This window comes from Erpetoichthys calabaricus, chromosome 14 (genome assembly GCF_900747795.2).
Source record: "Erpetoichthys calabaricus chromosome 14, fErpCal1.3, whole genome shotgun sequence".
Lineage (NCBI taxonomy): Eukaryota > Metazoa > Chordata > Cladistia > Polypteriformes > Polypteridae > Erpetoichthys > Erpetoichthys calabaricus.
The window spans coordinates 47,404,983-47,428,233 of record NC_041407.2 but is presented as its reverse complement, the minus strand read 5'-3'; the positions used below and the strand labels follow the sequence as shown (position 1 = coordinate 47,428,233).

The 23,251-nt window shown below is 41.0% G+C and overlaps 1 protein-coding gene across 1 annotated transcript in view; it reads left to right on the top strand.

Annotated features, from left to right (window-relative positions):
- Positions 1-23,251, top strand: part of smap2 (small ArfGAP2) — a 46,892-nt gene that overhangs the window by 7,752 nt on the left and 15,889 nt on the right. Inside the window, exons 2-4 of the mRNA XM_028819925.2 lie at positions 3,287-3,420; positions 13,306-13,391; positions 13,478-13,556. Coding sequence (XP_028675758.1) covers positions 3,287-3,420; positions 13,306-13,391; positions 13,478-13,556 — 299 coding nt within the window. The remainder of the gene's footprint in view (positions 1-3,286; positions 3,421-13,305; positions 13,392-13,477; positions 13,557-23,251) is intronic.

The following is a 23,251-nucleotide window of genomic DNA, read 5'->3' as shown; positions in this document are numbered from 1 at the left end:
GAAAAAGCCTTTTCTGAGTACTCGCCACAAGAGTCACATGAGGTATGCAAAAGCACATCTGGAAATACTGTGGACATATGAGACTAAGGTAGAGTTATTTGGTCACAACCACAGGCACTATACATGGCAAAAAAAATATGCACAGCATTCTAGGAGAAGAACTTGCTGCCTACTGTAAAATTTGGTGGAGGGTCCATCATGTTATGGGGCTGTGTAACAAGGTTTCTAGTACCTGAGCTAGCTAAAGTTGAGGGTCACATGAATTCCTCCCAGTATCAGCAGATTCTTGACAAGAATGTTCAAGAGTCAGTCACAAAGTTGAAATTATGCCGGGGTTGGACTTAATTACTCAGAAAATTGCCACGGAGTAGTCCAGACAGTGATACTAATCTCCTTTTGTTTGTTCTACACATTTCAGAAACAGCAAATTCTAAAATTCTTATAAGTGAGAAAATAGTAATATGCACACACAGGTTGCCCGGCTCTTAGAACTGGCATGGCAACACTGACTCTTCTGTGTTGTAATAACATTCAGTATTTTATGCTTGCTTATGACTGTGTTGGGTTGGTGGGCCTTCCTTGTGAGATGGGAGTGCTTTTTTTTTATCTGTTGAAGCCAGAGTAAATGACTTGACACATTTTTTTCTTGAACCATTCATATACTCTCTAACTGACTTCTGTTAACTCTAAAAGAAGCTTTGTTGTGTTGTTTTCCTATCATTATAGAAACTGCAAGAATAATGTCCTCCATCGCAATACCATTTTATGTAAGAAAAAAAACACATTTTTATTTATAGGACATCTGTCCGATGCTCAAAATGCATAAATTAACAGTTAATATAATACAGACTCTGGGCTTATTGTTGTACATAACAAGATGGGAATGTCCATAACACTTTGCACCCAATGCAAATAGAAATGGTAAATCATTTTGGACTGATGCTTGATTTTACACACTAGGAAGTAAAATAATACTATTCATTTGTCATGTGAAAATTCATTTTTCCTTTTGATATTGTTGAGAACTAGATTGTATCAGCAGCTTTCGACCCAAGGCATGAACCATTCCTCAAGAGAATGCCAAACAATCACAGAGCATGCTTATGCATAGACTCTGTCAACTCGTAACATTTCAGTATAAATGCTGTGATTATGCAGCTCATCTTTGGGATGTTAGGGGAAATAAGAGTACCAAATTGGACATTGGGAAAATGTGTATTATCTACATAGACCGTGTCTGGGCTTGAATTTGAACCCAGGACCCAAGACCTGCAAGTCGGTGCTTGTGGATATACAGTATACTATACAATACAACTTATTTTGTGATTAGCACTCTTTACTGCAGGTGCAGAGTGCTATGTACAATTCTCAGTTAAAATACAAGTATAGATTATACTAGTTACTAAATATAGAACTGGCACACACAAACGAGATTTGTTAAAATACACAAAGAATAAGGTACAACTGATAAAACATAAATGGAAACTTACAATATCTGTCCATTAATTAATAGATGAACTATGTCCAGTTGACAGCGTTGTAGTTTAAAATTCAAAAATATAAAAATAGAAAGTCAAAATACGCAGATGGTGCAGTGGTAGCGTTGCTGCTTTGCAGTAAGGAGATTGTGTGTTCGCTTACTGGGACCCCTTTGTGGAGAGCATGTTGAATAGTGAGAAAAGCGTTATATAAATGTAAGGAATTTATGATTAAAGTCACAGTCTTGGAGATCTCAGCCAGCTTTTCTATAGTGGAGTGCCTGCTGGTCATCTAGTCTGATAAGAAAATCTTTCCATCTAATGATTCCAATGATACTTTATCTGAGATGCCTTTTCCATCTGCAGGAGAGCAGTCTGGAGGTACAGTAGTGGCACCAAGTGCCACATCCAGATACGGATTAAGAGAACCCGAACAGAGGAGGATCAATACTTGTATTTCTGTTCAAATGACTAACAAACAGAAATACAGTATGCACAGCTAATCAGCATTCAGGAATCCATTAACTGTTGCATAGAGAACAATGCCACTAGCCGACTGATAAGAAAATGTCATTTACTTTTAAAAGAACAAAAGTCATTTGCAAACACATCTGAGTGAGTAGATACTACGTTAGTGGACCAGGTTCACTGTTGCTAAAGCTAATTCTATTTACAGTGCTGCCTTAAGGCTACAACATCGGCAAAATAAAAATAACAACAAGATCAACACATCACAAAGTATTTTATACTTTGCTTGTGGATGTTTTGATATGTTGTTAGGTTGCATTAGTAATGGCAAAAGTGTTGAGATTTTTCAGGTTAGGAGGACAGAAGTTCAGAGGTTAACAGGTTCATTATGGTCACATATACAGAGCACAGTGAAATTCTTACTTGCATTTCCTAAACAACATGCAATACCAATCACCACTGTCTAGCACCATGATTACAGAGTATCACCTCAAAATGTCTACCTACACACTGGTCATGGTGTCCAGAGGTTTCTACACATAGATATGCCAATGGTAATTGCACACATAGTAACATGTATGATCTTTTGTCGTCATCTTTACCAGCATGAGTGATGCATTCATAGACATTGTGCCCTGAAAACAATGTTAATTAGCACAGCAGCCAGCATGCAGTTGCTGTTCATGATAGTGTAGTCTCTTACAGTACATCTGACTAATTTTTGTTCTTGCAGGGTACATTCAGGATAGATATCTGTATACACTCACATCAGATTTAGGTTGCATGTAAAATTTAATTGAACATTCAAACCAAAAAAAAAAAAAAATTGGATATGAGCCCCAAACGGGAATTGAGTCCCCTTTAGTTATAGTGTGAACATAGTTTATATGGGTGTAGCATGAACTGAAACTGGTAAAATGAGTCTGACCGTAACATGAGACTTCAATGTGGGTGCCGTTCCATTTAAAACATATGAACTTAATGTTATCTTAAGACGTGCGAATTGTGAAGTGTGTTTTTTAAGGCCTTAAAGTTTTAGCACTTTAACTGTTGTCATATTTTGGTATTATGGGTGTTGCTCTCGTGTGCTTGTTTTGAAATATGATTATGGTGTCATTGCTGTGTAGATTTTAAAGTTTAAATTCTGAGATTCACACTGTTGGCACAGAACAAAAACCCCTGAAATAAGCAGACACAACTTGTGCAAATTGTTTTGCCTATACATTTCTACATATAATTGTAAATGTTATTTCTTTTTTTTCTCTTACTTTCATAATACCCTCCAAGGTGTTGAAGTGAGTGTAAATAAAAGCAAATCTTTCCTCTTCTTTCATCATCAGGTCCAAGATGGGCATCATGGAATATTGGAGTTTTTCTCTGTATTCGCTGTGCGGGTATCCACAGAAATCTTGGAGTCCATATTTCGAGAGTTAAGTCTGTCAATTTGGATCAGTGGACAGAAGAGCAAATACAGGTGTGCTGATTTAAAAGTAATTAAAAATAATAATAAAAAAAATCTATAAATAAATGAGTATTCTTTCAAAAACATTCAAAACAAAGCTATTGTCATTCTGGCCATTCCATATGCTGTATATACTGTATATAAAAAATAATTTTTTATGTTTAAGTTGTATATTAAGAAAAAGTCAATGTTTCCGTACTATTATTTCATTACTAAGAGTTAGGCCTAAGCTTGCAGAAAGTGTGTATGTAATTTTGACTGCTTTACTTCTGCTGTAAATAACTGCCTGCATTGTTTTTAATTTTTATTTGCCATTTTAAAATATTTTAGTAAAAAATATATCTCGGGAGACGTGCAGATTTCTCTCCTTCAAGTTGGTAGGACATCTAGTCAAGTCTAGTACTTGACAAAAGTAAATCCAGTATTAGCTGGGTTCTAGACATCTGATGATTTAATTCCATTGTTCGTAATAAAAATACATTTCTAGTGGTATTTTTTTCCTTAACAGGTTTAATTCAAAACTTCTTCTTCTTTTTTCGGCTGCTCCCATTAGGGGTTGCCACAGCGGATCATCTTCTTCCATATCTTTCTGTCCTCTGCATCTTGTTTCACCTGCATGTCCTCTCTCACCACATCCATAAACCTTCTCTTAGGCCTTCCTGTTTTCCTCTTCCCTGGCAGCTCTGCCCTTAGCATCCTTCTCCAAATATACTCAGCATCTTTCCTCTGCACATGTCCAAACCAACGCAATCTTGCTTCTCTGACTTTGTCTCCCAACTGTCCAACTTGAGCTGATCCTCTAATGCAGTGGTCCCCAACCTTTTTGACAGCAAGGACCACTTTATTAGATGCAAATTTTTCCACGGACTGGTCGGGGGTCTATAATAACTATTATTATTAAGTTATTAAGCAGTTCGCATACATTTGCAACCCAAGATTTTTCTTCTTTTTTTGCATATAACAAAGACATATGCTTTGCATTTGCCATTCCAACAGATTGCACATCACAAACATTAACACTGCTATCTTTTTTTCGTGTCTGCCGTTTCTGTAGGAGGGTGACAATGAGTTAAATTCCAATGGATGTTTTTCAAATGTTGACAAGCAATAAGCAAAAGGTATCACTGAAAACCACAGAAAACAAAAACAGCAAAAAAAAAACCAGTACGAGGAAAGTTAGAAGAAAGAGTTTTTTTTTTTTTTTTACAATGTTTCTGTTTGGGGATCGTTGTGCAAATGTGCACAACTGAGCTGTGACCACAGATCTAACTGCTCTGTGGATGATTCGTTCAAGCATTTCAAGGTCACTTCGTTGTAATGAAAGCATCTGCTGAATGTACTTTGTAGTAACGCGATTTCAATAGACTCGTGTCATATGAGGAAACTGTCGGGACCATCAAAATACTTTGTTGTAATAGTCTCTAACCTTGGTCTCTCTCCTCTTTCTGCGCCGCTGCAAAGCCCCGCCCGCCAAGCGTTCTGAAAAGTCTGAGTGAGGCTCCGTTGCCCGGTAGTGGGCCGCGGACCTGGGGTTGGGGACCCCTGCTCTAATGTACTCATTTCTAATCCTATCCATCCTCGTCACGCCGAGTGCAAATCTTAGCATATTTAACACTGCCACCTCCAGCTCTGTCTCCTGCTTTCTGGTCAGTGCCACCGTCTCCAACCCATATAACATGGCTGGTCTCACTACTGTCCTGTAACCTTCCCTTTCACTCTTGCTGATATCTGTCTGTCACAAATCACTCCTGACACTCTTCTCCACCCATTCCACCCTGCCTGCACTGCAAAAAGACGTACTGCGCAGGCGCAAAAAGAGTCCGCGAGAGTCGGCTGAGGAGCCGAGAAAGGCAGACAAAAGAGGGCGAGAGAGGCGGACAAGACCACAGAAAAAAGGAGTGAGCACAGGAAAAATGGAGAAATGAGGCGCAAAGAGCACCGAAAAAAGGAAAAGGCACATAAAAAAGTATTCAAACGCAAGTAAAGCACGAAACACATTGCACACGAAACTAGACCCAAAAAAAAAAAAAAAAGAGGCTCGCGCACAACAGCAAGGCACCCCCCCCCCTACAGGCACCGGACGGGACACACACCAAGGGGGGATTCAACAAGCCCATGGAACACAAAAAAAAGAACACAAAACCACCCCACAGACCCTACAAGCAAGGGACAGGACACACACAAAGAGGGGGATTCAACAAGACACAGGAACACAAAAAGAAAGAAGACGCTCGCGCAACAACAATCCTCAACCCCCCCAATACACACACACACATATATAAGAAGTGACACCCAAAGCCACATATTCTAAAGTGAACATCAACACCTTCACACTAGACAGCATAGGTGTCAGCATTGGTGGATCTCCTTACAATAAAGCACTATTAACCGTTCAACTGCAGAAAAGGAAACATATTAACGGTGACTGCGATCCTCCTTATTACTTATCCATATTTCGCATGCTGACAAAGAAACAAGTCATGAATACACGGTCACGGGTACAAAACGAAAAGGAAATGATAACAGGAACAAACACACAAACACGAAAGAAACAACAAAATAGACGGCTATGCAGCATAGGTGGATCTCATTACAATAAGGCACTATTAACCGTTCAACCGCAGAAAAGGCTCCATATTAACAGTGAGTGCAATACTCCTTATTACTTATCCATATTTCTAAAAGAAAAAATGTCTCGACTCCAAAAACGCAAAGCTCAACTGAAGCTTCTAACTAACGATGTACCTAAAAGTAAAAACTTTATGAACTGCATTAGATCCTACAATAGTTCATTTGCTTTTGCATATACCGGAGTAAATATCAGGCCACCAAAAGTCAATGGCCCATACTGCTTTCGCATATGTGCACAAATACTGCATCGCATTGGAACAGTGCACCCTGAAACAAATCAACAACGCAAATATGCACAAATCTACATCCTAGATCCACATTACGCAAACTATCAATCAAAGTGCTGCATCACAACAGGCACGGATTCAAAACGAAACACCTCCCGTCTCAGACATACGTTAATGGCAGCGAAGGCTACAACGGGCTTCTCACACAGCACAGGCAAATCGATTACAGCTCCAAAACAACACGTCCCAAATACTACACATGCAACAACGCGCCTCTCAAACTACACAAGGAAAACATACACCAGGAAAATTCATTCGGATTAATGAATGTCATTTGCAATCATTGTCATTCAGTTCACTTCCCTGAAGAAACAACTGGCAATACAAGTTATACATTTACACGTTGTTGTCAAAAGGGTCAAATTAGACTGCCTCCTTTACATTCATATACTGAATATCTACAAAAGCTTCTAACTAACGATGTACCTGAAAGTGAAATCTTTAACAACTGCATTACATCCTACAAATCGGTATCCACTATGAACATTAACGGTGGCACTGCACGTGACATCCGTCTTGAAAAAATGTTGTTTATTGATGAATGTTCAATGGCATGAAGTCACTTACTCAACACCATTCATAAACTTCTACAAACGTTTATGAATAATAATATTCCATTTGGAGGAAAGGTACTTTTATGAGGAGGAGATTTTAGACAGTGATTAGCTATTCTTCCAGATGCCATGCACTCAGCTATTGTTCAGTGCACCTTAAAATACGCAGACAATTGGCATTGCTTTCAAAAGATACAGTTAGTAAAAAAGATGCGATGTCCAGAACCAGATCATAACAATTGCTTATTACAACTGAGAGATGGTACACTCACCAATACAGATGGACTTCAGCCACATATTATTACAATTCCTCAAGCCTTAATCTGCGACGACTTAGTTACAGAGACATTTGGAACAGCAATCTCATTAGACCAAATGCCCCTTTTAACACAACGCACTATATTATGTCCAAAAAATATTAATGTGGAAAACATTAATACCCAAGTCATTCCATTACTTCCTGGAGAGACGCAACTCTTTCTAAGCTCTGACAAACTTGACTCTGATCACAACAATAACCATCTTAAATGACCTTACAAGTTCTGAGCTGGAATTACCTTTTACACTTAAACGGCGTGTACAAAGAAATTTTCAAATAAACCTTTACACTGTGCCACACACTTTATTGTTTGCTTTCTATTTGCATCATCTACACCTTCACACTATTCTATATCTCATTCATACATCACGCTCTTTGTCATTCCCAACACCAGGGGTTGGCGAGCGAAGCGAGCAGGGGGCGGAGCCCCCTAGTAAGTCACCAAACTGTTGGCTTGTGCCTAAACCGTTCAGAAACTGAATATCAAACACTAATACTGAAACAATAACAAAATAACATGCAGAACAATATTAACAACTTTTATTAGCAACAAATAGCAGTTTATAAAAATGTGCAAATACAACAGTCAAACAGAATTAAATTAACATAAACATCCAGAACAGTTTTCGCACTGAGACGCGCACACAAATCAATTAAATTAAATCACACCGCCTGAACAACTTTTAGTAACAAAGACGAGCAGCTTATAAAAAAGTGTAAATAGACTCGCAACAGTCAACCAGAGTTGAATTAACATAAACATCATCCATATTATAAAAAGTATTGCAAAGCAATAGTCCTAAACAAAAACTTCTTTCCAGTCTTCTTTCCAATATTGTTTTTAACGTAAACCAAATAAAAATACCTGAATCAATTAAATAAATAAAAATAAACACAGTGCGAATAGGAACGAATGGCAAGTGGCATCAATCTAGTCAAAATTTTTCGCTAGAAAAACCAGCATGTTTACTTTGTCCGGCTTTAACAGGGCACGTTGTGGACCGACAACTTTACCTGCGGTGCTGAAAACCCGCTCCGATGGTGTGCTTGTGGCACAGACGCACAGGTATTTTCGTGCCACTCGCGACATCTGGGGAAAACGCCCGGCAGCATTTTTCCACCAGAGAAGTGGGTCCTTGTCTCCTTGAGTAACTGACTCCAAACAGTAGGCTGTTATTTCAGCTCCGACTCGGTCCTCTACGGTGTCGATGCCGACGGGACCTGCCATTGCATCAGATTTTTTTTGCAGCATACTTCCCAGAGTCATCTTTTTTCGTGAGGGTGCAGGTTGCGCCTGTCCCTCTTCCACTCTGATGGCCACTGCACCTGCTGCCTCTAAGCTCACGATCTCAGCCTGTAATTCAGCCTTGGTCTCAGCCAATGCGTTGTCATCCGTCTCATATCCTCCACGGTAACGAGGGTCGAGGAAAGTGCATTTTCGCAATATTTTGCGCACTGAATTGGATTCATACTTGGCCTCCAGCTTTGTTAGAATTCCAGTTTTGATTGACTTTGTTAGCTGGAGGTCATTTTCTGACGCAGCCAACACATTGTCCCTGCGGAGCTGTAGTATGGGGAGGATACAGGAACTGGTCACATAATTTTCTCCTGACAAAATATCAGTGAAGTCACCGACTGGTTTCAGTGCTTCGTGAACAGCTTTCAAGACGTCCATGTCCTGCCAGGTCAGGGACAGGCTGCTCCTTCTGTCATCAGACAGGACGTATCTGATCGCTTGGGCCTGCTCGAGGATGCGCTCCACCATTGCCGGTTTGGAGCCCCAGCAAGTTGCGCAGTCCTGCCAATGGATGGATGAATTAATTAATGAATGATGAATAAACGATTAAATGAATGAATAGGCCTAAATAAACAAATGAATGAATAAATAGGCATAAATAAACGAATGAACGAATAAATAGGCCTAAATAAACGAGTGAATGCATAAATAAATAAGTCCATTAATGTACAGTATATTATTCCATTTGGTCAAATTTGCATGCACATTTATTTTAGGCTAAATAAGTCCCTTATGCGCATCAAGCCTGCATTTATTTGATAAAAAATACAGGAAAAAAATTACAATTTAAAAAATGGTTTTCTATTTTAATATAGCCTACTTTTCAATATAATTTATTTATGTGATGCAAAGCATATATGCCCCTTTTTTTATATTTGAGCCCCTGCCCCTGAGGAACTCTCTGCACGTTTTATGCTTACCGTTATGAGACTATGTTTTGGGAGTCCGAAGTCCACTTGCTTCTTGTGGAGTTCATGCTTACGTTGCCAGCTGTCTGAAAAGGTCCCGACAATATTACGGCATAGTCCGAGGGCGCGCTCGGTTTTTTGCCTCTGGTCATGCAATCCATTTGTGACAGCCAAGTTTAGATTGTGACCGAAGCAGTATAGCCACGGCCAATGCAGGGACCTGATTGAGGCATGAATGTTGGCAGCGTTGTCAGTGGTTATGGCTGAAAGTTTTTTCTCGTCAAGTTGCCATTCCTGAAGTGCAGCTCTGAGCGCAGCAGCAAGATTGTCCGCTGTATGACTCTCAGGAAAATACGTAGTTTGGAGGCATTTGGATTCAAGTTTTCAGTCAGGTGTAACAGTATGGACAGTCAGAGACATATATGGTGTCATGTTAACTGACGACCACATGTCAGTTGTTAAGGAATAACTGTCTGCCGCTGACAGCAGCACTTGAACATTGTCTCTAACTTTACAATATAAATGTGGGACGGCTGTTTGTGAGAAATATTTCCGTCCAGGCAGCTCATACTGGGCATCTAGGACCTTTACCATGTCCGTAAAGGACTTTTTTTCCACTGTGTGGAAAGAGACCATTTCCTTCGCCAAGTATTTTGTCACTGCATCAGTACAGGTTTTCCAACGAGCACTGTCCCTTTTGTACTTTGTTGCTTTCCCGAAGGCCCCCATTATCGTCGGCTGTGTACTGGCGGTGGACCTAGATGATGTTGGTCCTGCATCGGGAGGCATTGAAACTGTTGCACTGAGTGAACTCGGGTCCATCCTCGCAGCAGTGAGTGGATGGTGGTTTCATATATGCGACCTGAGGTTCACATTTTTTGGTCACCTTTTTGTTGCACAATTTGCAAATTGCCTCGTCCATATTTACCGCCTCTCCCTTCTCGTTCGGTCGAAACCCGAAATACTGCCAAACTGCAGAAGTTGTGTTCTTTTTCGAGACCAGGTCACTTGGTGCGCGACTCGCCATCCATCCCCACCTCTCTCTTTCTCCTCCACGCTGTCACGTGATGACAGCCACGCATACGCATTTTTAGGCATTAAATAAATTATATTTAATATTTAATCCTTGTCTCCCATATAAGTGCATTGTTTTTATGATGGTATAACGGTATTGAAACTGATACCGTTGCTATTTTTAGATCCCGCGGGATACCATATTACCGTATTACCGCCCAAGCCTAATCCTTAGAATGGAAAAAGAATCTAGGATATGAGAATGACTTGACATAGCAGAGTTAAAGCACTAACAAGCCATGAAATGTAATTATTGGCAAGGATTGTTTTCTAATTAAGCAACTGGGTTGGAACAAAAACCCGCGGCCACTGTGGCCCTCCAGGAATGACTTTGCCCACCCCTGCTCTAGAGCATATCTTCACCTCTCCAGGGTCTCCTCAACCTGCTCCCTACTGTCGCTACAAATCACAACGTCATCAGCAAACATCATAGTCCACAGGGATTCCTGTCTAATCTCGTCTGTCAACCTGTCCATCACCATTGCAAATAAGAAAGTGCTCAGAGCCAATCCCTGATGTAATCCCACCTCCACCTTGAATGCTTCCGTCACTACCGCAGACCTCACCACTATCACAGTTCCCTCGTACATATCCTGTACAACTCTTACATACTTCTCTGCCACTCCAAACTTCCTCATACAATACCACAACTCCTCTCGAGGCACCCTGTCATATGCTTTCTCCAGGTCCACAAAGACACAATAATATGTCGGCACCAGTATACTTCTTCTCCACTCCTCAGGTGTCCTCTCACTTTCCAAGATTCCATAAAACAATCTGGTTAAAAACACCACTGCCATCTCTCCTAAACACCTCCATGCTTCCACAGGTATGTCATTTGGACCAACGGCTTTTCCACTCTTCATCCTCTTCATAGCTGTCCTTACTTCCTCCTTGCTAATCCGTTGCGCTTCCTGAATCACTATCTCCACATCATCTAACCTCTTCTCTCTCTCTCTCTCTCTCTCTTCATTCATAAGCCTCTCAAAGTACTCTTTCCATCTACTGAACACACTCGCCTTGCTTGTGGGTATGTTTCCATCTTTATCCTTTATTACCCTAAGCTGCTGCACATCTTTCCCAGCTTGGTCCCTCTGTCTAGCCAATCGGTACAGGTCCTTTTCTCCCTCTTTAGTGTCCAACCTCTCATACAACTCATCATACGCTTTGTCTTTAGGCTTCGCCACCTCTATCTTCACCTTGCGCCTTATCTCCTTGTACTCTTGTCTACTTTCTGCATCTCTCTGACTATCCCACTTCTTCTTTGCCATCCTCTTCGTCTGTATACTCTCCTGTACTTTCCCATTCCACCACCAGGTTTCCTTTTCCTCCTTCCTCTGTCCAGATGTCACACCAAACACCCTTCTTGCTGTCACCCTTACTACATCTGCTGTAGTTTTCCAACTGTGTGGTAATTCTTCACTACCACCCAGTGCCTGTCTTACCTTCTCCCTAAACTCAACCTTGCAGTCTTCCTTTTTCAACTTCCACCATTTGAACCTTGGCTCTGCCCTCATTCTTTTCCTCTTCTTGATCTCCAACGTCATCCTACAGACCACCATTCTGTGCTGCTTAACTACACTTTCCGCTGCTACTACTTTGCAGTCTTCAAACTCCTTCAGATTGACTCTTCTGCATAGGATGTAATCTACCTGTGTGCATCTTCCTCCACTCTTGTACGTCACCCTATGTTCCTCCCTCTTCTTAAAATACGTATTCACCCCAACCATATCCATGCTTTTGGCAAAATCCACTATCCTCTGACCTTCTTCATTCCTCTCCTTGACACCATACCTACCCATCATCTCTGTTCCCTTCACCAACATGTCCATTGAAATCCACTCCAATCACCACTTTGTCCCTTGGGTACACTGTTCATCACTTCATCCAAGACACTCCAAGAATCTTTTTTGTCAACCATTGCACACCCAACTTGCAGGGCATCTGCACTAACAACATTCATCATCACACCTACAATTTCCAGCTTCATAATCATTACTCTGTCTGACACTCTCCACCTCCAGAACACTCTTGAGATACTGTTCCTTCAGAATAACCCCTACTTCATTTCTCCTCCTATCCACACCATGATAGAACAATTTGAATCCACCTCTGATCCACCTGGTCTTACTCCCCTTCCATTTAGTCTCTTGCACGCACAATATATCAACCTTCCTTCTCTCCATCATATCGGCTATCTCTCTCCCCTTACCAGTCATACTGCCAACATTCAAAGTTCCTACCCTCGGTTCCACTCTCTTTACCTTCCTTCTCTCCTCCTGCCTCCGGACACATCTCCCCGCTCTTCTTCTCCTTCTTCTTCTTCGGCCAACAGTAGCCCAATTTCTGCCAGCACCCTGTTGACTAATAGTACTGGTGGTGGTTGTTGTTAACCCGGGGCTCGACCGATCCAGTATGGAAATTTGTATTGTTGTCCTCATATTGATTTGGCAAAATTTTACACCGGATGCCCTTCCTAACGTAACCCTCCCCATTTATCCGGGCTTGGGACCGGCACGAAGAAACACACTGGTTTGTGCATCCCCTGTGGCTGGGTTAACCGGTTTAATTCAGAAAAATTTTCATAAAAGTAAGTGTTTATCTATGAAAAAGTAAAATAATGGCAGCACAGAAATGGTTGAAAACACTTTTTTTGCTTCCTTATGTAAAAGGAACTTTAAAGAGGAAGTGAATCTTAATAGGTTTGCATTAACTGGTTCTTGACAAAATGCCATCACTGATATTTTTTCTGTACCAGAAGTTATTGCTTGTGATTTTTCAAATAAGTTTGTTTTCAGCGTGTTTTTTTTCCTTGTTCTTTTTTTAGTGTATTCAGGAAATGGGAAATGCTAAAGCAAACCGATTATATGAGGGGCACCTGCCAGACAGCTTCAGAAGACCACAAACAGATCAGTATCCTTTCCAGGCCCTCAGTGCCTTTTTTCGACTTTTGTGTAATTATTGTTATGAGTGATTTGGCCTTAACTTTATGCACACAGAGCTATTGAAAGTTTTATCAGAGATAAGTATGAGAAGAAAAAATACTTTGATAGAAGTATTGATATCAATGCCTTCAGGGTAAGTTCTCAGTTCAAGTGTTTTTGAATCATTAATTTTAAAGATTGTGTAATTAAAATGCTCATGTTTTATATGTCAATATTAATTTATCTATAGAGCACATTTAAAACAACATCAGTAATGCTGTAGCCAAAGTGCTTTACAATATAACATACAATAACCATAAATAAAACAAATACAATTAAACACAATACAACCAGCAGTAAATTGAAAGAAACAAATGACTAAGAGGAGGGATATCATCGGTATCACTGAAGATCACTGAAAGCTAGAGAATAGAAATGCATCTTCAGTCAAGTTTTAAACAGTTCAGTTGAAGGTGACTCCTTAATGTCATTAGGTAAAGAATTCCACAGGCAAGGTGCTGCAGTTGCAAAGACCTTGCCCCCCCCCCCTCCACTTAGTTTTGCACTTAGTATGAGGGACATTAAGAAATAAATGACCAGTAGATCTCTCTCGGAAGACTGGTGTATAACACACAATTCAGATATAGTGCATCCGTAAAGTATTCACAGCGCATCAATTTTTCCACATTTTGTTATGTTACAGCCTTATTCCAAAATGGATTAAATTCATTTTTTTCCTCAGAATTCTCCACACAACACACCATAATGACAACGTGAAAAAGGTTTACTTGAGGTTTTTGCAAATTTATTAAAAATAAAAAAACTGAGAAATCACATGTACATAAGTAAACATTGGCAAATATAAACATTTTAGATACCATTAGTTTACTTATTGATTTTACTTACAAACTTCTTATCTAGGCTGTACAATTGTGCCATTGTGTGTGTGTGTGTGTGTATCTATCTATTATATAAAAAACAATTTCTCTGAGACACCTTAACATTACGGGAGACAAGGAAGTGAGACAAAAGGACAGCTGCTGTACTGGCTTTTAAATGATCATCGCACAGCACGACATGCAGATCACACAGCTCGGTAGCAGCAGCTACAAGCCAGCAGCTGATTTGTTCGTATCTCCTTAGCGTGCGTATATAATATACTAGCAAAATACCCGCGCTTCGCAGCGGAGAAGTAGTGTGTTAAAGAGGTTATGAAAAAAAAAAGGAAAAATTTTAAAAATAAGGTAACATGATTGTCAATGTAATTGTGTTGTCATTGTTATGAGTGTTGCTGTGTTTTATATATATAAAATACACACACACACATATAAACATATATATACATATACATATACACATATATATACATATCTACATATATATACATATACACATCCACATATCAACATATATATATACACACACACACGCTTTATGGGTGATGATTGTTTTACTCTTTTTATCTTTATTTTATTTTATTGTAGAATCAACTCCTATCTGCGCAGAGCAGGGCAGCCGTGGGCGGATGCGTATGGTGTATTCACTCCATGTTATCGTGCATTGCGCTGTCAGTGGTATTTTGATAAAAGAATTTGAACAACATATAAGAAGCGTATAAATTATTAAACAGTAAAACATTAACATTTAAGAAGTAAAGTTACATTAAGTACTACTGCAGTGCCTTCGGGTATACCTCATTTTTTGTTTGCCCATTACATGCTTAAATGTATACATTTTTTGGTGCACCTACCCGAGAACACGCGACATATAACCGAGCGTGGGAGAAGCATGGATTTTAAACAGGCGTTGAGTTCATCTGCTGGTCTCCCTCATGGAATAACTGGTAATGTTTGAGTAAAATGTACAGCGAGTAAAACGACATTACCTCCTATTTTTTTTTTTACGATCTCTGAGATCTTGCTTTTTTCGGTTCAAGGCTTCATAAGCTCTTTTATGTTGTATGGTGTACTTATCCCAAACCATCATCTTTGAATGTTGCAAGACTTTCGCCTTGTATGTAGATCGGGGTAATTACATTCATTGCATTCCTAGTCTGAATCACAATCTGATTGTATGGGTGGTTACCTGGCAGTGTAGGGTTGCCACCCGTCCTTTAAAATACGGAATCGTGCCGCGTTTGAGAATGAAATTGCGCGTCCCGTTTTGAATCAATACTGGACGGGATTTATCCCGTATTTTTTTTATCATTTTTTTTTTAAAGCAGCGTCTCATGCAAATCATCCCACACGCATTTTATGAAGATGCCTCCTTTCGTACTTTTGATTGGGTAATACTTGATGTCATCGTTAGTTTGATTGGTGTTTTTAACTGTCCAGTGAGGAGGGCGTGTCTTTTAAGTACAGTCTGCAAAGTGTTGGCACTGAGATGTGGCGTCAGCGCCATAGTTGAAGCCCCTAACGTTGCGGTCAGCAAGTCGGCTAACATCCGCCATGTGCCGTCTTTCAGTTGCGAGAAGCAGATCATAGAATGGTTGAAACTGTTGCCCCTAACGTTGCGCCACGGCGTGTGGTTCGTTTATACCTCGTGTCTTCTCATTAAACTTTTATCTCGCGAATATGTTATTGCAATCCGCAGCGGGAGCGTTTCTATAAACTTAATTTAAACTTACGTTTTACACCGTGCTTTGTTTCCCTTATGAACATGCTTGTATGCTTAACTCGCTCCGTTCTCAATTGTTTAATAAATTTTTTGCTCTTCGCTGTTTGCGGCTGTTCCTCCATTTCCCCCTACTTCGTTCTTTTATCTTGCGAATATGTTATTGCAATCCTTAACGGGAGCGTTTCAATAAACTGATTGAAAATAGTTTTGCATTTACCTTTTTAGTAAAAGGCGAGCTTTTAAGCCTGAGAAATCACCCCGTAAATGCACACGTTTAATTGGACATGTGTTAATATGTATGGTTACACAGTATTAAAAGACAGTGAACAACGTCAGTTACCTTTCTTCCCGCGTTTGATAAAAGGTGAGCTTTTAAGCCTGAGAAATCACCCCGTAAATGCACACGTTTAATTGCACGTGTTAATATGTATGCTTACACAGTATTAAAAGACAGTCAAAAATTAACGTCATTTACCTTCGTTCCCGCGTGTGACTCGTGCTGTAAATGTCTTCCTTGTTTTTAGTTCACGTGATTACGTAGGAGGCGTGATGACGCGATACGTGACTCCGCCTCCTCCATTACAGTGTATGGACAAAAAATATGTTCCAGTTATGACCATTACGCTTTGAATTTCGAAATGAAACCTGCCTAACTTTTGTAAGTAAGCTGTAAGGAATGAGCCTGCCAAATTTCAGCCTTCCACCTACACGGGAAGTTGGAGAATTAGTGATGAGTGAGTCAGTCAGTCAGTCAGTCAGTGAGTGAGTGAGTGAGTCAGTCAGTCAGTCAGTGAGGGCTTTGCCTTTTATTATTATAGATATATATATTAGTCAATAAGTGGACGCTTGAGGGCGCTGTTGCCCCGTGAAACCCAACCGACAGATGCCGACACAGGTTTAAAAGCACATAGAAATAATTTAATTTTCTTCTTCAAAGTGCCCCAAAGCACCTCCACCACAATAAACAGGCAGTAACTATAATAATCGCTCAATATTTCTACACCACAATTCTTCTCTCCTCCCAGCAGCTCCGTCACACTCCCTCCCAACTCCGGCATGCTTGCTGGGTCTCCCATAATCCTTTATATATTTCTTGACCCGGAAGTGCACCTGTCTTTTCGTCCATGTGATTCATTAGCACTTCCGGGTCAGATGGAGACTTGTATTTTCTTCAGCCTGTTCTTCCGTTCCCGTGACTCGGGAGTACTTCCGGGCTATGTGAGAAACAAAAATCGCTGTGTCTCCCTGCAGCGTCCCACAGTGGCACCCAAGGCACCCAGCAGGGCTGTGAAGCTGAACTTCATCTCCCATGGTGTCCTCCATGAATCCAATGCACCTCTGAGCTGCAGGGAAGTCTCCATCTAGCGTCCTGGATGTGTCGGCCGGCCGTCCATCACAATATAAATAAATACATTTTGTTATGTTACAGCCTTATTCCAAAATGGATTAAATTCATTTTTTTCCTCAGAATTCTACACACAACACCCCATAATGATAACGTGAAAAAAGTTTACTTGAGGTTTTTGCAAATTTATTAAAAATAAAAAAATTGAGAAAGCACATGTACATAAGTATTCACAGCCTTTGCCATGAAGCTCAAAATTGAGCTCAGGTGCATCCTGTTTCCCCTGATCATCCTTGAGATGTTTCTGCAGCTTCAAAGGAGTCCACCTGTGGTAAATTCAGTTGATTGGACATGATTTGGAAAGGCACACACCTGTCTATATAAGGTCCTACAGTTGACAGTTCATGTCAGAGCACAAACCAAGCATGAAGTCAAAGGAATTGTCTGTAGACCTCCGAGACAGGATTGTCTCGAGGCACAAATCTGGGGAAGGTTACAGAAAAATTTCTGCTGCTTTGAAGGTCCCAATGAGCACAGTGGCCTCCATCATCCGTAAGTGGAAGAAGTTCAAAACCACCAGGACTCTTCCTAGAGCTGGCCGACCATCTAAACTGAGCGATCGGGAGAGAAGGGCCTTAGTCAGGGAGGTGACCAAGAACCCGATGGTCACTCTGTCAGAGCTCCAGAGGTCCTCTGTGGAGAGAGGAGAACCTTCCAGAAGGACAACCATCTCTGCAGCAATCCACCAGTCAGGCCTGTATGGTAGAGTGGCCAGACGGAAGCCACTCCTTAGTAAAAGGCACATGGCAGCCTGCCTGGAGTTTGCCAAAAGGCACCTGTTGTACTCTCAGACCATGAGAGAGAGAAAATTCTCTGGTCTGATGAGACAAAGATTGAACTCTTTGGTGTGAATGCCAGGCGTCATGTTTGGAGGAAACCAGGCACCGCTCATCACCAGGCCAATACCATCCCTACAGTGAAGCATGGTGGTGGCAGCTTCATGCTGTGGGGATGTTTTTCAGCGGCAGGGACTGGGAGACTAGTCAGGATAAAGGGAAAGATGACTGCAGCAATGTACAGAGACATCCTGGATGAAAACCTGCTCCAGAGCGCTCTTGACCTCAGACTGGGGAGACGGTTCATCTTTCAGCAGGACAAGGACCCTAAGCACACAGCTAAGATATCAAAGGAGTGGCTTCAGGACAACTCTGTGAATGTCCTTGAGTGGCCTAGCCAGAGCCCAGGCTTGAATCAGATTGAGAGATCTCTGGAGAGATCTTAAAATGGCTGTGCACCGACGCTTCCCATCCAACCTGATGGAGCTTGAGAGGTGCTGCAAAGAGGAATGGGCGAAACTGGCCAAGGATAGGTGTGCCAAGCTTGTGGCATCATATTCAAAAAAATTTGAGGCTGTAATTGCTGCCAAAGGTGCATCGACAAAGTATTGAGCAAAGGCTGTGAATAGTTATGTACATGTGATTTCTCTTTTTTTTTATTTTTTTATAAATTTGCAAAATCCTCAAGTAAACTTTTTTCATGTTGTCACTATGGGGTGTTGTGTGTAGAATTCTGAGGAAAAAAATGTAATCCATTTTGGAATAAGGCTGTAACATAACAAAATGTGGAAAAAGTGGTGCGCTGTGAATACTTTCCGGATGCACTGTAGATATGTAGATATAGAATGAATACAAAGGAATAAAAAAAATAATGGCATAATTTAAGGTTAAACAATGACCTTAAACCTAAACTTTTAACAAAATACTGCCTGAGCAAGTACAACCTGAATTTGATTGCCTTCCTAAAAGGAAACTGAATAGTAGGCAATAAGAAAGCAAGGTCAATATTTTATTTGTCTAATTGGAATTGCATATTAGACAAAGATATGTCAAATTAAAAGTGAAACCATCCAAATGACTGTTGACTTTGATTGCACTGCTGAAGAGTGATTTAATTGTCCCACCCCTTCAGACAGCTTAGCAAGTGTATAGATGTAATGCTTTTTTTCATTGGTAGAATTGTGGTGTACTGTGGGATTTTTTGGGTTACATAAAGTGTGCCACCACAGAAAAATGACTGGAAAACACTGCTCTACCTACACTTTTGCTCCTGGCACGCTTTTTAAAAAAAAAAAAAAAAAAAAAAACCCTTTCTGTAGCTTCTATTTCACTTAAAAACTTACACAGTGCTTTACTTGCATTGTTTGCATAAATTAGCAAAAATACTGCAGACTTGAATCATAGTTAGGGATAATCATAACACATCTGTTTCTTAGAATTTTATCAGTATATTTTAGGTAGTTGGAGTTGTAACCTGGCAGACTGCCGACTTAAATACAGAGGTACTAAAAATTTATTTTGGTTTTAGTGCCACTTAAAGATAACTTATTTAGCACATTTATTCAGTCTTCTTACAGAAACATGAAATAAAAGAGAACATAATTTTTCCCTTCTCAACTTTTCTGTAGCATTGCAACAGGACTGCTGTAAACCCACCCCCTTTCTCCCCATTCCCCTGCACCTGTGTATGTATAAATCAAGAAAATGAACACCAGGTCCATGTATTGTGAACCACGTAATATTAAATGTTAAACCTTTTAAATGAAAATTTTATATTTCATAAAATGTTTAAAGGTAGTATAAATAATGGTACTGGATGTGTATGTAATTCTTTAGTACACACTTAAACATTTTGTATTACTATTTCACAATATTAAAACAAAACAAAAAAAAAAAAACAGCCAGAGGTATTTACTTCATTTTTTTAATGTATTAAACAGACCATGTTAATCACAAAATTTAATGCATTAACCTTCCCAGGACTAATATATGCACAAAATATACAGTAAAACCTTGATTATCCATTAGGGGTTGGGACCAAGGTCGTGACGAATAAGAGAAAAGACGGATAACAGAACAGCTACTCTAAAAATGATGTACAATAGATTAGTTTAGCAAATAGCCGTATTTATTTACACAAAAAAAAAATTAAAATTAATTCATATAATATTGTAATGACCAGCATAGTAATGTAATAAACAAGCACAACTCAGAGGTACTGGTGTTTTCTACGTTTTACTTGGAGTCTTCATTCTGTAACAAACGGTGCTCTGTCTTATACTCTGTTATCTGGATTTTAGAGCAAACCTCCAAAACAATAAAAGAAAGCTTTCTCTACAGATAATTATCTCCTGCCACTTACGTTCTGTCTTTTTCTATACCGCAAACACTCCTGCTTATTCTCTCTTGACTCCCTACTCAAAACTTCCTTCCGCCACACCTTCCTTTTTCTCCTAACAGGCGTGTCTGCCTCTTAAAGAACAGAAGCCGTTCACCCAGTCCCATCACTTACACAGCATTCTGTCCTTTCTGCTCTTGTTCAGCGCATCACAAGCTACCTGCACATCACAATATATTAACAAAACATAACAGAATTTAAAAAGAAAATTACAGTGCAGAAGAACATTAACATTAATACAGAATAACATTACCATCAGTGGTTTCCATTTTCGACACGTTTTTCAATTCTGTCAGCATCACACTTTGTATTGTTCACTGTTGTTCTTCTTCCTATTCTGTAAACTGAAGCAATACTTGAAGCACTTTCACCGGTTCCTAAACGTTTAATAATCTATTTTGTGTGACAATTCTAACACCACACACACATGTTTATCGCCTATAACAATAGAGAAAAGCTACAAAATACTATTAAAGCTGAAGATATGTAACTGGCACTGTGATTTCAAAATGCGCCAAAACGTGTGGTGCTGGGGAAAAACACTACGGCTAGCACAAGGGAGAGTTATTCCAATGTGCAGAGCTTGCAGAGTATCATGCAGCAGTAGTAATAGGTAGACACTGATGTGCACAATGTTGTGTTTTTTTTTTTTTTTTTTTAATGGAGAGTGATGGATAATCCAGGTTTTACTGTATAATACTTTTTAACAATATTTTCATCCTGATTTTCATTGTGCTTTTTCAGGTGTTCTGATTATTTTATCGATGATTTATTAATTAGTGGGTCTAACGCCAAAGTGGTTGCAGCCTTTTACCATTCAGTGTCATTTGCCTGGGTGTCTTCTCTGCTTGTTGTGAATTGTCATTATTAGGATACAATGAAGAGAGCAAACTACACAGAAAAAGGGCAAAATAATAGGAAAACAGCAAAAAAAAGAGTAAAGCATCTAAAGCTGTAGCAAAATCGTAGAAATATTTCTAAATGTCTTGTAAATGTAATAATCACACTGCTGTTCTTTTCTAAATGTAGAATATCCATCCATCCATCCATTCTCTTCCGCTTATCCAAGGTCAGGTCGCAGGGGCAGCAGCTTGAGCAGAGATACCCAGACTTCCCTCTCCCCGGCCACTTCTTCTAGCTCTTCCGGGAGAATCCCAAGGCGTTCCCAGGCCAGCCGAGAGACATAGTCCCTCCAGTGTGTCCTGGGTCTTCCCCTGGGCCTCCTCCCGGTTAGATGTGCCCAGAACACCTCACCAGGTAGGCGTCCAGGAGGCATCCTGATCAGATGCCCGAGCCACCTCATCTGACTCCTCTCGATGCGGAGGAGCAACGGCTGTACTCTGAGCCCCTCCCGGATGACTGAGCTTCTCACCCTATCTTTAAGGGAAAGCCCAGACACCCTGTGGAGGAAACTCATTTCAGCCGCTTGTATTCGTGATCTTGTTCTTTCGGTCACTACCCATAGCTCATGACCATAGGTGAGGGTAGGAACATAGATCGACTGGTAAATTGAGAGCTTCGCCTTGTGGCTCAGCTCCTTTATCACCACGACAGACCGATGCAGAGCCCACATTACTGCGGATGCCGCACCGATCCGCCTGTCAATCTCACACTCCATTCTTCCCTCACTCGTGAACAAGATCCCGAGATACTTGAACTCCTCCACTTGGGGCAGGATCTTGCTACCAACCCTGAGAGGGCACTCCACCCTTTTCCGGCTGAGGACCATGGTCTCGGATTTGGAGGTGCTGATTCCCATCCCAGCCGCTTCACACTCAGCTGCGAACCGATCCAGAGAGAGCTGAAGATCATGGCCTGATGAAGCAAACAGGACAACATCATCTGCAAAAAGCAGTGACCCAATCCTGAGTCCACCAAACCGGACCCCCTAAACGCCCTGGCTGCGCCTAGAAATTCTGTCCATAAAAGTTATGAACAGAATTGGTGACAAAGGGCAGCCCTGGCGGAGTCCAACTCTCACTGGAAACGGGTTCGACTTACTGCCAGCAATGCGGACCAAGCTCTGGCACTGATCGTACAGGGACCGAACAGCCCTTATCAGGGGGTCCGGTACCCCATACTCTCGGAGTACCCCCCACAGGATTCCCAGAGGGACACGGTCGAATGCCTTTTCCAAGTCCACAAAACACATGTGGACTGGTTGGGCAAACTCCCATGCACCCTCCAGGACCCTGCTAAGGGTATAGAGCTGGTCCACTGTTCCGCAACCAGGACGAAAACCACACTGTTCCTCCTGAATCCGAGGCTCGACTATCTGACGGACCCTCCTCTCCAGGACCCCTGAATAGACTTTTCCAGGGAGGCTGAGGAGTGTGATCCCTCTGTAGTTGGAACACACCCTCCGATCCCCCTTCTTAAAGAGGGGGACCACCACCCCGGTCTGCCAATCCAGAGGCACTGTCCCTGATGTCCATGTGATGTTGCAGAGGCGTGTCAGCCAAGACAGTCCTACAACATCCAGAGCCTTGAGGAACTCCGGGCGTATCTCATCCACCCCCGGGGCCCTGCCACCAAGGAGTTTTTTGACCACCTCGGTGACCTCAGTCCCAGAGATGGGGGAGCCCACCTCCGAGTCCCCAGGCTCTGATTCCTCATTGCAAGACATGTTAGTAGGATTGAGGAGGTCTTCG